At 43.1% G+C, this 14,652-nt stretch overlaps 1 protein-coding gene across 1 annotated transcript in view; it reads left to right on the forward strand.

Annotated features, from left to right (window-relative positions):
- CD109 (CD109 molecule) overlaps positions 1-14,652 on the forward strand; it is a 188,010-nt gene that overhangs the window by 44,903 nt on the left and 128,455 nt on the right. The window contains exons 7-9 of the mRNA XM_063442994.1: positions 1,706-1,790; positions 2,868-2,958; positions 7,792-7,930. Of these exons, the coding sequence (XP_063299064.1) occupies positions 1,706-1,790; positions 2,868-2,958; positions 7,792-7,930 (315 nt within the window). The remainder of the gene's footprint in view (positions 1-1,705; positions 1,791-2,867; positions 2,959-7,791; positions 7,931-14,652) is intronic.

Here is a 14,652-nt window from a genome sequence, read left to right on the forward strand (position 1 = left end):
CTCATAAGATAAGCTTTCTCAGTGCCTCATAAATGTTCCATTGTTACCTTTTGACATGTGTGAGCACTATAATTTGCTTTAGAACAGCTGATGTTTGTGACCAGATATGGATGTGGATACACTGATCAGCCAGAACAATAAAATCACTAACAGAAGAAGTGAATAACATTGATTATATATGTCAGGGTCTTACCTGAGGTGGGAATCCGGTAGGCAGAGATTTGTGCTCACCCTTGCAGATATACACAGTCCAAGATGATAAGGTTGGAAACCACCAGGACTGTGAATCTGTGTACGGGGGCTGTGCATGAAAGGTGCTTCAATTTGCAGTACAGACAAGGACACAAGCAGAAGGATCGTCAAGGGTAAGCCGAAGTCAGAGGATGCCAGAGGTCAGGATAAAAAAGGAGGAAAGCCAAGGTCAGGAGCCGGGGTCAATCTGGAGTACAAGTATCAGGAGACAAAACAGGAACAAAACACGATCACCGAATCAAAGAACTGACAATGTTCTCATGGAGAGGCAGATTTAACTAACTTGCTAATGAGCTATCTGCCTCAGGTGGACATAGAGAAACAGGAGCAGTCACAGGTAAAGTCCAGCCCTGTAGTGCTGCAGACAAGGCAGGATAGGACAACAGGCAGAAACATGAACTGAAGTGTGGCTCAGAGGCAAGACAGCAGGGCTAAGGCAGCAAGAGTTCAAATCCCTTTTTTGGCACCTGTGGAATGGCCACGCCTTGCCGTCTGGATGTCACAGTGAGAACCGTGACAATATCATTACAATGGCAACTGTCAAGTTGTGGGATATATTAGGCAGCAAGTGAACGGTCAATTTTTGAATTTCATGTGTTGGAAGCAAGAAAAATGGGTAAGCGAAAAGATCTGAGTGAATTTGACAAGGGCCAGACTACTGGGTCACATAATCTTCAAAACGACAAGTCTTGTGGGGTGTTTCCAGTATGCCGTGGTTAGTACCTACCAAAAGTGTTGCAAGGAAGGAATACTGGTAAACCAGTGTTATGGGCACTAATGGCTCATTAATGCACGAGGGAGCAAAAGCAAGCCATCTGGTCCGATCCCATAGAAGAGTTACTGTAAAACATAACAGTATCCATGATAGAAAGGTGTCATAACACACAGTGAATCACAATTTGCTGCATATGAGCAGACTGGTTAGATGCCTACGATGACCCCTGTCCACTGCTGAAAGCACCTGCCTGGTCTGACAAGTCAAATTCTTTTCAGATCAGGGCAATGGTCAGATGCATGGCATCATTTACCTGGGGAAGAGATGGCAGCAGGATGCACTTTGGGAAAAAGGCAGGCTGGCAGAAGTAGTGTTATGCTCTGGGCAATGTTCTGCTAGCAAACATTGGGTCCTGGCAGTCATGTGGATGGTAATTTGACACATACCACCTACCTACAGACTATGTGCACCGCTTCACGGCAATAGTGTTCCCTCATGACTTTTGTTTCTTAATGTTCCCAATTCATCATCTGATTTGCCTTTTTTCTGAAATGTATATATTAATTGGGACAAAAGGCTTCTGACAACTAACCATCTTAATGAATATGCATATTTTGTCATGTATGATATTTTATGAGCAGACAAATGGGCAGAGGGCAAAGGTTATTTGCATGTGTGCATTTGCAACATTATAGATTTATTGTCTGGCCATGTGTAATGCAATATTTCCTCCCATAGTATTGCCAAGGTTTGAAGTTCTTCTGAGCACACCTGTACACCATTCAATAAAAAGTGGACCAATGGTTGGAACAGTTACTGCAAAGTGAGTTTTGTTTGTTATAACTTACAAGTATGTTGTTCTAGCTTGTGAAGTTACAGACCTCCCAAGTGTTCCTATTTAGGAGGGACAGACCCTGTTTTGGACCCAAATCCATCTAGTCCTCTTTTTTATTCTAATGCCCCTCTTCTCTAGGAGAAATATATTGTTGGTGTGTCTGAGCTCCACAGCAATATTTGTTACAGTAATGTGTCCTTTAAGCTACATTAAATATGTTCAAAAATCAGTCTGTGCAAATAAGATACACTGTTCTTGTTGTAAACTGCATTTTAGTTGCATAAATTGTTATTAGGTCAGCTACAATTTCTCAGAACAGCCCCACTCACACCCCTAAAATCAGTGTCCCTCTTTGTCCATTTGAAATGTTGGGTGGTATGGTGGTAGATCTCCACAAGCGCAGTCTGCTAAAGCAGCTGCTGAATCTATCTAAATAATTCCAAATAGTCCCTATTTAGGAGGGCTGTCCCTGTTTTGGGCCCAAATCACTCCCTTTTCTAGGAACTCTGTATTGTTGATGTGTCTGAGTGTACAACAAAGCTTCACATTAATAATACTCTCAGAAATGTGTCTCTATACCACTATAAATGTGTTTCGAAATCAGTCTGTGTAAATGACATGCATTACTCTTGTTCTATTTACATTTTAGTTACATAAGTTGTTATTAGTAAGTCACTTACAATTTCTTAGAACAGCCTCACCACTTAGCACATCCCCATTTGTGTAACTACTCTCAAATTGTTGGTTTCCATAACTCTCTTCAAACATCATGCAAAAAGCAGACAGTACTTTAGATTTAAGGTTCATTAAAACTGTAGTTATTTTTGTGCTTTGTAGTTTAAAGGAGGCATCTCTATGAGAAATGATACCTTTATTGAGTCTTAAAGAAAGATGTGGATAGAAGAGACAGTCAAGGCTGTTTGTGTGACCAATATGAAACATATCCTCTGGTTATTCCACAAATATGAGCTATATTTACCAGTGGAGCAAAATCCTGTGTAGATAAACTACACATATTGACTACTAAAGTGTACATTCATGCTATTTTCTGGTGATTGATTATAGGTATACTTATGGAATGTCAGTGAAAGGAACTCTGTCCGTAACTGTAACAGCAAATCACAGGAGGAAAAATAGTATTACCAAACTGTTTGAGGTAAGCATAGACCTTGATCCTAACAGCTACAGTGAAAGAATGCAGGACAAATAAATCTAACTGTAACTTGCCTATTCTTGCAAGGTTATATTTGAGTTTAGTGTCTTTATGTTTGTAAATAGGAGTGTTTTTGTATGGAGCAGGTGTGTCAATTTATGAGTAGTGCTTGCATTTGAATAGAGGGGCGTGTTTGTATGTAATGTTGGCATTTGAATGAAGGGGTGTGTTTCTATGTAGTGTCAGTGTGTTGAATTGTAGATGTGTTTTTATATGGAAACAAATATAAAAGTCAAAGGGCGCCAAACAATACACACTATTTTAAAAATGCATTTACCAAAATTTACCAAAAGTATTTCCTAAGCTATAATTCAATAGCGGTATAATTGAAGCACTTGATGAGGATCCTCCTTTTTTTCCTAACACTTACTTGTTAATGCTGGACAATGTCCAATCAAATGCTTTTTCATAGAGGAGCAGATGAAACAAATCTCCAAATTTCAATAATTCTCAAAGAAATGGGTGAATTTAAGATTAAAAGAGTTAGTTACTAAAGGGAGAATTCAAGGTTAATTCAAAGAGAATTTAATAAAAAAAAATTATAATTCATTATTTTTGTTGTGCATCAGAATACATATACGCTTAGAATGCCACAAGAGCAACAATAAGCACAATAAACTCATGAATAAGCATAACAAATGTGTGACAATCAGGGGAGGGCTGGCAGCCTTAGGCCTGGACGGCAAAACCAGTCAAGTGGCCCATTGCACCACCAAATCAGTTCACCATTCATGCCCACCTTTTCCTGGTTTTATAACGGATATTGATGTTATGCTAATCAGTAGCTCTTTGCCATACCCGCTCCTTCACGGCTCTGACTTTCAATGTTGTCAGAGCGCAGGCTGAGAATCTCTGAGCCTGTGCTCTGACTCACTAACTGAGCGCCGGAACCACGAGGGAGAGGATATAATCTGACTGCACCTACTGCTGGTGCGCACCAGTGGACCACTAGCGAATCATTTAAATTGAATATGCTGGTGTCCCCAACTTGTGAGCTGTGTTGGCCACTGGGCACCCCTGTTGTCCTGGCACCCTGCGTGACCGCACAGCGTGCACACCCCAACGGCTGACCCTGCTGACACACACTGACGTTACTACTTAGACATCCCTCAATATTAATACAGACATCAGAGTAAACACCAATAAACTGTGGAGAGCTGATCCCCCCAAATTTATAAAGAGTTTAAATCATGCCTCCTCCTCTCTCTCTCCCATGCGCTGCTCTGTAGGCTAGGAGGAAGTAAAGAGTAATCACATTCTCCCAGCACAGCGCCACCTGTGGCTGCATGGGGAACAGCTGTTTAATGTAATGCTTGCAGGACGGCCAGCTGCCGCAGAACCTCTTTGTTCCCGTCTCTGCAAAGGGCTCCAGGCACAGCCTGTTGTGAGTGTGAGCCACTGTAAATTAGGGGCAGAGGGCACTTGCACTGCGGTAAAGATGGATCTGGGCAGGAGGAGAGTGCTGTGCAATCAGTGCACTCCCCTCCTGTGGGTCACCATTAGACTGGTGCACCTGCCCAGGATCAGAGCCGGTGCAAGGATTTTTGCCGCCCTAGGCAAAATAAAAATTTGCCGTCCCCCCCATGTGACATCACAATGCCCCACCTATATGATCTGCCATATGAACTAATTCCAATGCTGCACACAGTGTGTGTTTACATTAAAAAGCCTGCAGGGACCAGCTATAGACACCAGAACCACTTCATTAAGCTGAAGTGGTTCTGGGGACTATAGTGTCCCTTTAATGTGAGGTAAATTATAGATTAGTGTCACTAATAATATACTAGATTGCCTACTTACAACCAGATGAGGATGATGATGGGCTGCAGTTTGGCTCCACTGGTCTGGTGTAGAACAGGATCTCTGGAGGCTGCTTGTAACTGTGGTCACAAAATTCAAAGTTCTAGTAGAATGGGAAGCAACTCAATTTTTGGGGGGCCCCTTACACAGCTCAAGGTCTGGGCCCCAGGACCTAACGGTGATTATGCCCATAAGGCCCACCTAAAAGTCCACCTACATGTTCCACCCATGAGTTCGCTCACAGGGAGTGGAGTGTGTAGGGGATGTGTTATGTGTTATTGTAGAGGATCTAATGTGTGTGCTTATGGTATGTAGTGTATAGGGATACCATTTTGTGTAGGTGATGCAGTGTATTTGTTTGTAGTGGAAGCAGTGTGTGTTTGTGTATAAGGGATGTATTGTGTGAATCTGTGTTTGTATGCATAAGGGATGCAAGGTGTGTGTCTGTAAGTGTGTGCATTGAGTGTGTGTAAGAAATGCATTGTGTTTCTGTGAATATGTAAGAGAAGCAGTGTGTGTGTTTGCATGTGTGTGTAAGGGAAGCATGTTGTGTTTCTGTGTGTGTAGGGATGCATTGTGTGTTTCTGTGTATGTGCGCGTAGTGTGAAAGAGCTCCCTGTCCTGCCCCCTGTCCTATAGCGCTCTCCCCTGCCCCTTAGTGGTCTCCCCCCCTGTTCTCCTCACTCCCCCATGTGTTCTCACTCCCCCAGTGTTCTACTCACTCCCCTCACCCTCCCTGTGTTCTTCCAACTCCCCCACCCTCCCTGTGTTCTTCTAACCTCCCCCCTCCCTGTGTTCTCCTCATCTCCCCTTCTCCCCCTCCTGCCTGTGTTCTTCTTACTCCCCCCCTCCTCTCTGTGTTCTTCTTACCCCCATGTTCTTCTTAATCCCCCTCCCTGTTCTTCTTAATCCTTCCTGTTCTTCTTAATCCCCCCATCCCCCTGTTCTTCTTAATCCCCCCCAACCCCCTGTTCTTCTTAATCCCCCACCCCCTGTTCTTCTTAATCTCCCCACTCTTGTTCTTCTTAATCTCCCCACCCCCTGTTCTTCTTAATCCCCCACCCTCCCCCCTGTTCTTTTAAATCCCCCCATCCCTCCCCCTTCTTAATCCCCCCTGTTCTTCTTAATCCCCCACCCCTCCCCCTTCTTCATAATGCCCCCACCCCTCCTTCTTCTTAATCCCCCACCCCTCCCCCTTCTTCTTAATCTCCCCACTCCCCCTGTTCTTCTTAATCTCCCCACGCCCTGTTCTTCTTAATCCCCCCACCCTTCCCCTGTTCTTCCTAATCCCCCATCCCTCCCCCTTCTTCTTAATCCCCCTGTTCTTCTTAATCCCCCCTTCTTCTTAATCCCCCACCCCTCCTTCTTCTTAATCTCCCCACCCCTCCCCTTCTTCTTAATCTCCCCACTCCCCCTGTTCTTCCTAATCTGCCCACCCCCTGTTCTTCTTAATCTCCCCACCCCCCGTTCTTCTTAATCTCCCCACCCTCCCCCTGTTCTTCTTAATCCCCATCCCTCCCCCTTCTTCTTAATACCCCCATCCCTCCTTCTTCTTAATCCCCCCACCCCTCCCCCTTCTTCTTAATCTCCCCACTCCCCCTGTTCTTCTTAATCTCCCCACCCCCTGTTCTTCTTAATCGCCCCACCCCCCCTGTTCTTCTTAATCCCCAACCTCCCCCTGTTCTTCTTAGTCCCCCATCCCTCCCCCTTCTTCTTATCTCCCCCACCCTTCCCCCTTCTTAATCCCCCCTTCTTCTTAATCCCCCCTCTTCTTAATCCCCCCGTTCTTCTTACTCCCCCCCTCACCTCCCCTCCTCTCCCCTGTAGCGTGGCCGAGCTACTCTCCGGTCCGCGGTGCCCAGCCGGAGTGATAGGGAGGTGCACACTCAGTGTGCACTTCCTGTCAGTCCGGCCATGTACAGGAAACAGAAACTCTGCGCGGAACAGGAGTTTCTGTTTCCTGTACCCGGCCGGACTGACAGGAAGTGCACACTGAGTGTGCACCTTCCTATCACTCCGGCTGGGCACCGCGGACCGGAGAGCAGCTCGGCCACGCTTAACAGAGCGCTCAGGCGGCTGCAGAATTAGGACCGGCCCGCTGTGGCCGGTCTTAAAATGATTTAGGGCGGCCTGGGGTGCAGTTGCCTCCCTGCCCCTTGCCCCGCCCGCCCCTGGTGACAATTGATTAAACTGCACAACGTTTTAAAGCAGGAAGGAGTGCAGAAAGCATGGTATAGGATGATAGCAGATAAAGAGTCTCTGCAGACAGAGGTCTGTGAAGTTGCTGTGATTGTTTGGGGATAAGCTCTGTTGCAGCGTGCTTGGAAGGAGTGCGCTAGCCATTTTAGATTGTAGGGCATAGCCCTGATAACTGATGAAATGTGTTGGCATATGCATCAAAATTGGTCAGCAGCATACCATTGTGTCTGGGATGACCCCCATTGGTCAAAATGGGGGTAGGAGTTCGGCAAGGCCGCTCACTTAATAGACTAATGAGAGTAGCGGTCCCCTCCTCCCAACTCCAGTTCAGGTAGGCCACAATGCAGCATTTTGGACTCCCTGCAGCGACAAGCTCAAGTCAGGTCTCAGATGAATCAGCTGAGCACCCACGATGTGGATAGAGCACTGTATTGAATATTGTAGCTTATGAGCATCTGGTAGCACCCCGATCCTAAAGATGGGGACAGGAGGTCATGCTGCTTCCAACCGAATAACTCGAAGGTCAAGCTACGCCCCACGTCAGTTTCAAATTCAAGGTAAATATTGCTGAAATGGAAACATTCTCTAAGTCAGCTTTGTTTCCAGTTCGAATACTTTTGTTTTAAATGTGAAATTCGCTTAACTTTTTATTTAAGTGTGGATAAAGTTTTGTTTGTTTTAACATTTCTTTAAATTGCATCTATAATTATCCAACAAATGTCATATGATTTGAGTGTTATATTAAGAACATATTCTGTACATTTTGTTTAACTACAGATAAATGGAGAATCAAAGTTTAGCTTTAGTTCTGTAGAATTGAAAGAACTTATGATGAACAGACAAAGAGCACATGACTCTGACTCCTCTGTTACTGGACCACTGGACATTAACGTCAGTGTCAAAGAAGCACTTACAGGTAATTTGTAGCATATCCCTGAAAGCACTAATATTAAACCAATTATACGATTTACTGTATTTGCATAATTAACTGTAGGTTTTCAACAGAAACATTTTGCTGATGGATCCATTGAATCACATCAGCTGTCTTTCTTCCAGGATATCTCGATGTCCATGGGGCTTTGCTGTCAAATGGTACAGTAGGGGGGCAAGATATGACATACAAATGGGGTCCCATGTGCTTCCACATGGTTACACATTAGGCCAGGGACACATCCTTCATGGTATTTCTTAAGTACCTACTTTCCTGATGGCACTCTGGGAGCTCCAACAGCTTCTTGTATAGCAGCTGTGAAAATGCATCATAAAGTCTGAAGAAGGTGGTTATGACTTGAACTGCTACCACCTTTGTTTTACCATAAATTGCCTCTTAATTTATAGATATCTTGGTGCCACCCCTGGAACTGACTTTTAAATTTAATAATGGTAGAGGTCCCCAATCTGGATATGTCCCTAGCCAACATAGCCTTGATTCATAAACTAGGGAGTGATGATACCCATGTGGTCAACTACAGACCTATTTCTTTAATTATTTTTACTTAAAATTGTTTGCTAAAATATTGGCGGAGAGGTGGAATCTGCTACTTAATTTCAGGGAGACAACTCTATGAGAAATACAGACTCTATGTGGTGCTTGGTTGACTGGTCATTTCTCTGTATGCGGACAAGCCTATCAACAGGATTGAACAGCAATACCTTTTTAACCCCTTAAGGACCAAACTTCTGGAATAAAAGGGAATCATGACATGTCACACATGTCATGTGTCCTTAAGGGGTTAAACTTTACTCCACGTGGGATTTCCCACTGCATTTGTTACAGTGCCCTTTAAATAAATGTATGTGCCCAAATACAGGCTCTAAACCCATGCTATTCACAACTGGGAATTGAGCTAGGTAGGATTGTCCCCTGTCACTCCTACTGTTTTCCATAACTCTTGAGTTGCTTTTAAACACCATACATAACTGCCCTGTGATATCTGGGGTTAAAATTGCAGGCACTACTTGCACAGTATCTGCATTTGCAGTTGACTTGCTACTTACCAGTCCAGTGCCCTCCATGCATTATTTTGACTTTGTTCTAGACAGAAAAAGAGGAAGTGGGGGGCACAATGAGAATATGCATTTTTTATTAATTGTGCTGCTTGAAAGACCAAAATTTATACAAAATACAGATTAAGAAACAGAACACACACAAAAAAATATACTACATCACAGTACCCCAATTTAAGTGGGTCCTACTCTAATTTTAAAACGGGAGATTAACTTGCTAACTGCAATACAACTGCAATACATCTTAAACTGCTTCCATAGACTCTTCTCAAATTGATGATTTCCTGTGATCACCTCCCCAAGTGTGGGGTGCTCAACTCAAAAGGAATCTGGTCTAGATTCCAAATATACATAGTAAAAAGGGAAATTGGGTAGCACACCCAAAAAATGTATTTCTCAGTATAGGTGCTGCTGTAAAGAAACAGGGCACAAACACAAACACAATTACATTTTTTAATTTTGCAATGGTCTAGACAGATTTGAGAATCTTAACCAAGTCTTTTGTAATGCCTGTACATGTCCCAGTTGCAGATGCAGCTCTCATTGGATTGTCCTACACATGACTCACTTCAATAATTGGAGATTGACATTATTGTTGACTCCTCCAAGCTCTTTGAGAGAAATTATATGATATCTGATAAGAGATCAAATAACTGCATTGACAAAACCATATCATGGATCAGGCAAATACATGTTGTAAAAGTGAGCATCCTTCGCAGAACTTTTTTTTTTTATTCAATCTCTTCCAGTCCCAGTCAATAAAAGAGATCTAACCAATTTTCAGGTTGTTATTGATAGTTTTGTATGGCAAAATAAATTACATAGAATTACACATAGTGTTCTGTAAAGAACAAAACCTGTAGGTGGCCTTTCTATATTATCTCTATATTATCTCTCAGCCCACTTGGCCGAGATCTTCATATGACACACTCCTCTGGAACAGAGGAGATGAGTGTACCTAGAATCCCTTCTTGCGTATGCTAACTTCACCCAATTCTACATCTAGATCCATGGGGTGAAATTATGCATTATTAGGAGTTTTCAGATGCAACATTTGAAGGTGAAATGTAGCAAGTGATTATAGCCTTTACCCGACATCATGAGTCAAGACTACATATCCACCGCTGATATTTTTTTGTGTTAAATTTAAGTTTAACATTTGATGTCAGTTTTGATAATATGACTGTATAATTCCCACTTTTATTGACAATTGATTAATAGTTTGAAACCAACACCACGGTGCCCCGACATATAGACTATCCAAGCTAAATAGGAACTGGTGCCCAAAGTCCTCTGATGCCTCCGCTTCAGGTGGCGGGATCGTAGTCCCATATCACTTAGGTCTCCCTGGGGATCCAGATGGCAGACTGCAAAAAACTTCCCTCTGTGTTCTGTGTTGGGCCAAGTGTGAGGGTGTGTGCACGATTGCTTATACAGTAACAGAAGCTTTGACAGATAGCTTCATATTGCGTGAGAAAAGCTGCTCTCCATCTCTGGCTTGCTGTACCCTCTGTTTGGTGCGAGGGAGCTAATGAGGCAGCCATCATGGTTAAGCCATATGGTTTCTATGCACCCAAGCAAAAGCATATGGGGGGCAGTTTTGGAGGTTTCCACAGTGAGGACCTCGCGCCTGACCAGAGGGTATAACTCCCGCTGTTCCAGAGGGTAGGTAACAGGGCACACTTCAGAAGCTTCAATTATCAGCTCGCTCTGAGTCAGGAGGTCAGCTGCTTCTTCCATCCACAGAGTCGTTAGTTGGACTAGGCCGCCTAACCTTAAATGATAGGTTCCCCTATCCAGACAAAAGGGTGGTTCTTAGCTAGGTCTGCTGCCATTCAGTGCCTGTGGACCAGGTGATTTTCGGCTGTGAGTTGTGAAATTTGTTTGGGCTGCAGAATAGTGAGTCCATCCTTCTTGATTGTCTGGCCCTGCTGCCTAATTGTTGCTTCTATAAATAAATATCTTGAAACTTCTCTGGAAAGACTGATAAACTGGATGAAAGTTCATATAAAATTCTTGGATAATGGAGAGTGACTTCTGTTATCTAATGATTTAGAACACACGGATATTTCATATTGTTTTTATTATAAAGTTGGACTTTTAACATTTAGGTGCAAACAAAATAGCAATTCTATCGAGAAACTTTAGGCCAATTACGTACTTAGAACACTGACAGTATCTTTCCCATATTAAATATTTCCAGACAGAGAAAGAAAGAGAACACTATAATTTACATTCTGATAGAAAGTTGACTTTGATGAGTCACAGTCCATGTTAGAAAAGTAGCCTATTTTATTAGTAATGTAATTAAAATATTTCTAAAAAATATTTTTTTATGATATCTGGTAACTATAAAATAGAAGAAATGCACCTGATATTTCTGCACTTAAAGGTTGGTGTATTGCAAATTCGGAACATAACATAAACATTTGTGCTATTCCCCAAATCAGTTTTTATTAAAGAAGCTAAAATGTTAACATACTGAAGATAGTCTGTTGGAAACAGATTCACCAAAATCATCTTTTCACAAGAACATAGAAGGTTTTGTGAAACTGTGTGCATGGATGATAAACTGATTTTTTCTATTGTTTATTTACACTGATTATATTGTTACAATGGCACCTGTCAACCCCTTAAGGACTGAGACAAATGTTCACCTTGTGATCAAAACAAAACATAAACAAAAACCTTAATTTGCGCTATATGTCTCTTTAGGTGTAATACACCTCTTTCATATTACGTGCACCCACACTTATTATATATCATTTTATTCAGGAGAAACAGGGCTTTCATTTAACATCAAATATTTAGGCATGAAACATAATTTAATATGAAGAAAATATAAAAAATGGGAGAAAATAATAATTTTTAAAAATTTTTTAGTTCTACGTGACATTTTAACTGTGAATGTCATAATACTGTTTTCGTTTACTGCAATAAAATACACATATTTGTATTCAGCGATGTCTCACGTGTAAAACAGTACCCCCTGTATAAAGGTTTTATGGTGTCTTGGGAAGTTACAGGGTATATATACAAATATAGCTTTTACACCCTATGATGGCTCGATGTTCTCGAATTTTAAACCCGTTAGTTCATCTGAGATTCTGTTCATCCTCAAGTCTCTCAGGGCATCGTCCTCATCGCTGGATCCCTGCACTGCTCAGCTGGTGAAGGATGCCGCTGATGCTTTGGCCCCCTATATTGCAGACATTGTTAGTATGTCATTTGCCACCGGAGTTGTTCCTGGCATTCTGAAGCAGGCTGTGGTTATCCCTCTGCTGAAGACACCAACTGTGCCACGCTCCGAGTTGAGCAACAATCGACCTATTTCCACCTTGCCTTTTTTGGCTAAGATCATCGAGAGAGCGGCGGTATGGCAAATTCAGCCTCACCTGGAATCTAATCACATTCTGGATGACTTCCAATCGGGATTTCGACCTGGTAGAGGGACAGAAACTGCCCTGGTTAAAGTCCACGACGATCTCCTGTGGGCTTTGGACAGAGGGGAGGAAATTGCCCTGGTACTCCTGGATTTATCGGCGGCCTTCGATACCATCGATCATGATAGATTGACAGAGAGGCTACTTACTGTGGCTGGTGTGGATGACAGGGCGCTAGCTTGGGTGACCTCGTTTCTCCACGACAGGGTTCAAAGGGTAAAATTGGGGACATTTTACTCCTCTAACATCTCCCTGACGTGTGGAGTCCCCCAGGGTTCGGCTTTATCTCCAATCCTGTTTAACATCTATATGAGGCCACTGACCCATATCATCCGCCGCCACATGCTTCCCTATCATATCTATGCCGACGATACCCAGTTGTACTTTCGCCTGGCCAAGAAAAAGGAGGATCAAATCAATCTTTCTTCATGCCTACAGGATATCCAGTCGTGGATGGGAGCCAATTATTTAAAACTTAATGGCTCCAAAACTGAATGCATCATCTTCAGTAACCAGGAGGTGAATAGTATCTTTCCCTCATGGCCGGACTCGTTTTCTCCATCTCCGAGTCCTGCCACTAAGGTCAGAGATCTGGGAGTCATTCTCGATTCCAGGTTGACACTGAAGCCTCAGATTAATCAGGTGGTAAGCTCTTGCCACTACCACCTGAAGCTTCTGAGGTCTATTTTCAGATTCATTGCCCCCTCCGATCAAATCTCGGTGGTCAACGCCATCATCAGTAGCCGATTGGACTACTGCAATGCTCTGTACATTGGACTGCCTCAGAACATCATACACAAGCTACAGTTGATACAGAACGCAGCTGCAAGGCTACTTACGGGTGTGGCCCGTAATGACCATATCACTCCATCATTAAGAGCCTTGCACTGGTTGCCCGTTCGTGAACGGGTTCTGTTTAAAAATGGTTGTTTGGTATATAAGGCAGTCCATGGTATGGGACCAGACTATCTGAAGGATAAATTCACACGCTATACTCCCAGTCGATCCTTGAGATCGGCTGATTTAGCCTTATTGAAGATTCCAAATTTTAAAAAGAAAAAGTGCGGAGGGAGAACGAGTGATGTTCAGGGAGCGCAATTTTGGAACTCCCTGCCTCTGACATTAAGACTTGAGAATGATCTACTGAAGTTTCGCCGGAGCTTAAAAACAGTTTTATTTGCTCAGGCGTATGGGATGACATGAAACTTTTAACCTGGTTCAAATGCATGTGATTATAATGCTGTTGTTTGCTGGATATTGTTTTGTCTGTTTTATTGCTGGTATGCGCATCGAGACCCTATGGGTAATAAGACTGCGTTTCTTAAGAATTTTTAATAAATAAATAAATAAATAATAAATACATTTTTCAGTTTTTTTCACGTTGAAATTCACCAGATTGGTTACTTTGCCTTTGAGACTGTATGGTAGCCCAGGAATGAGAATTACCCCCCTGATGGCATACCATTTGCAAAAGTAGACAACCCAAGGGATTGCAAAGGCAGTGTGTCCAGTCTTTTTTAGTAGCCACTTGGTCACAAACACTGGCCAAAGTTAGTGTTAATATTTGTTTGTGTGTGAAAAATGCGAAAAACTAATTTGAACACAAATTTTGGCTAGTGTTTGTGACTAAGTGGCTACTAAAATAGACTGGACATACCCCATTTGCAATACCTTGGGTTGTCTACTATTGCAAATGGTATGCCATCATGGGGGTTGTAACGGCACTCCGGGCATAAAGGGGTTAAACCGGCGTTTAGAAGATCTACCCCTTCCAGAGATACAGGCACAGCTACTGCAGAACACCAAACTCCCGAACTGAATACAAGGGAATGCTCCAAACTCCCGAACTGCATACAAAATAGTACTCCAAACTCCCGAACTGGAACCTCACGTATAGCTGCTAGCAGACGAACAGGAAAACCACCCAAGCGGTTTACACTGCTGGCAATCAGTCTCTAACAGCATACAGTAAATCCCCCCAAAGACGAGACAGAGCTCCGTGTTGACGGTCAAGCAGTGGTCTGGTTTAATGTGGGCTACCTGCCCGGTATTCATGCAGGTCTTCCACCTGGTGGACACTCCCCCAAGGGAACAGATGGAAGACTGGGACACAAATGGTAAAATGACCAATCACAGGCATACAGGGTTAAAACACTTCCACAGTACATTACAATCCCTCCCCTCTATC

This window comes from Pelobates fuscus, chromosome 2 (genome assembly GCF_036172605.1).
Source record: "Pelobates fuscus isolate aPelFus1 chromosome 2, aPelFus1.pri, whole genome shotgun sequence".
NCBI lineage: Eukaryota > Metazoa > Chordata > Amphibia > Anura > Pelobatidae > Pelobates > Pelobates fuscus.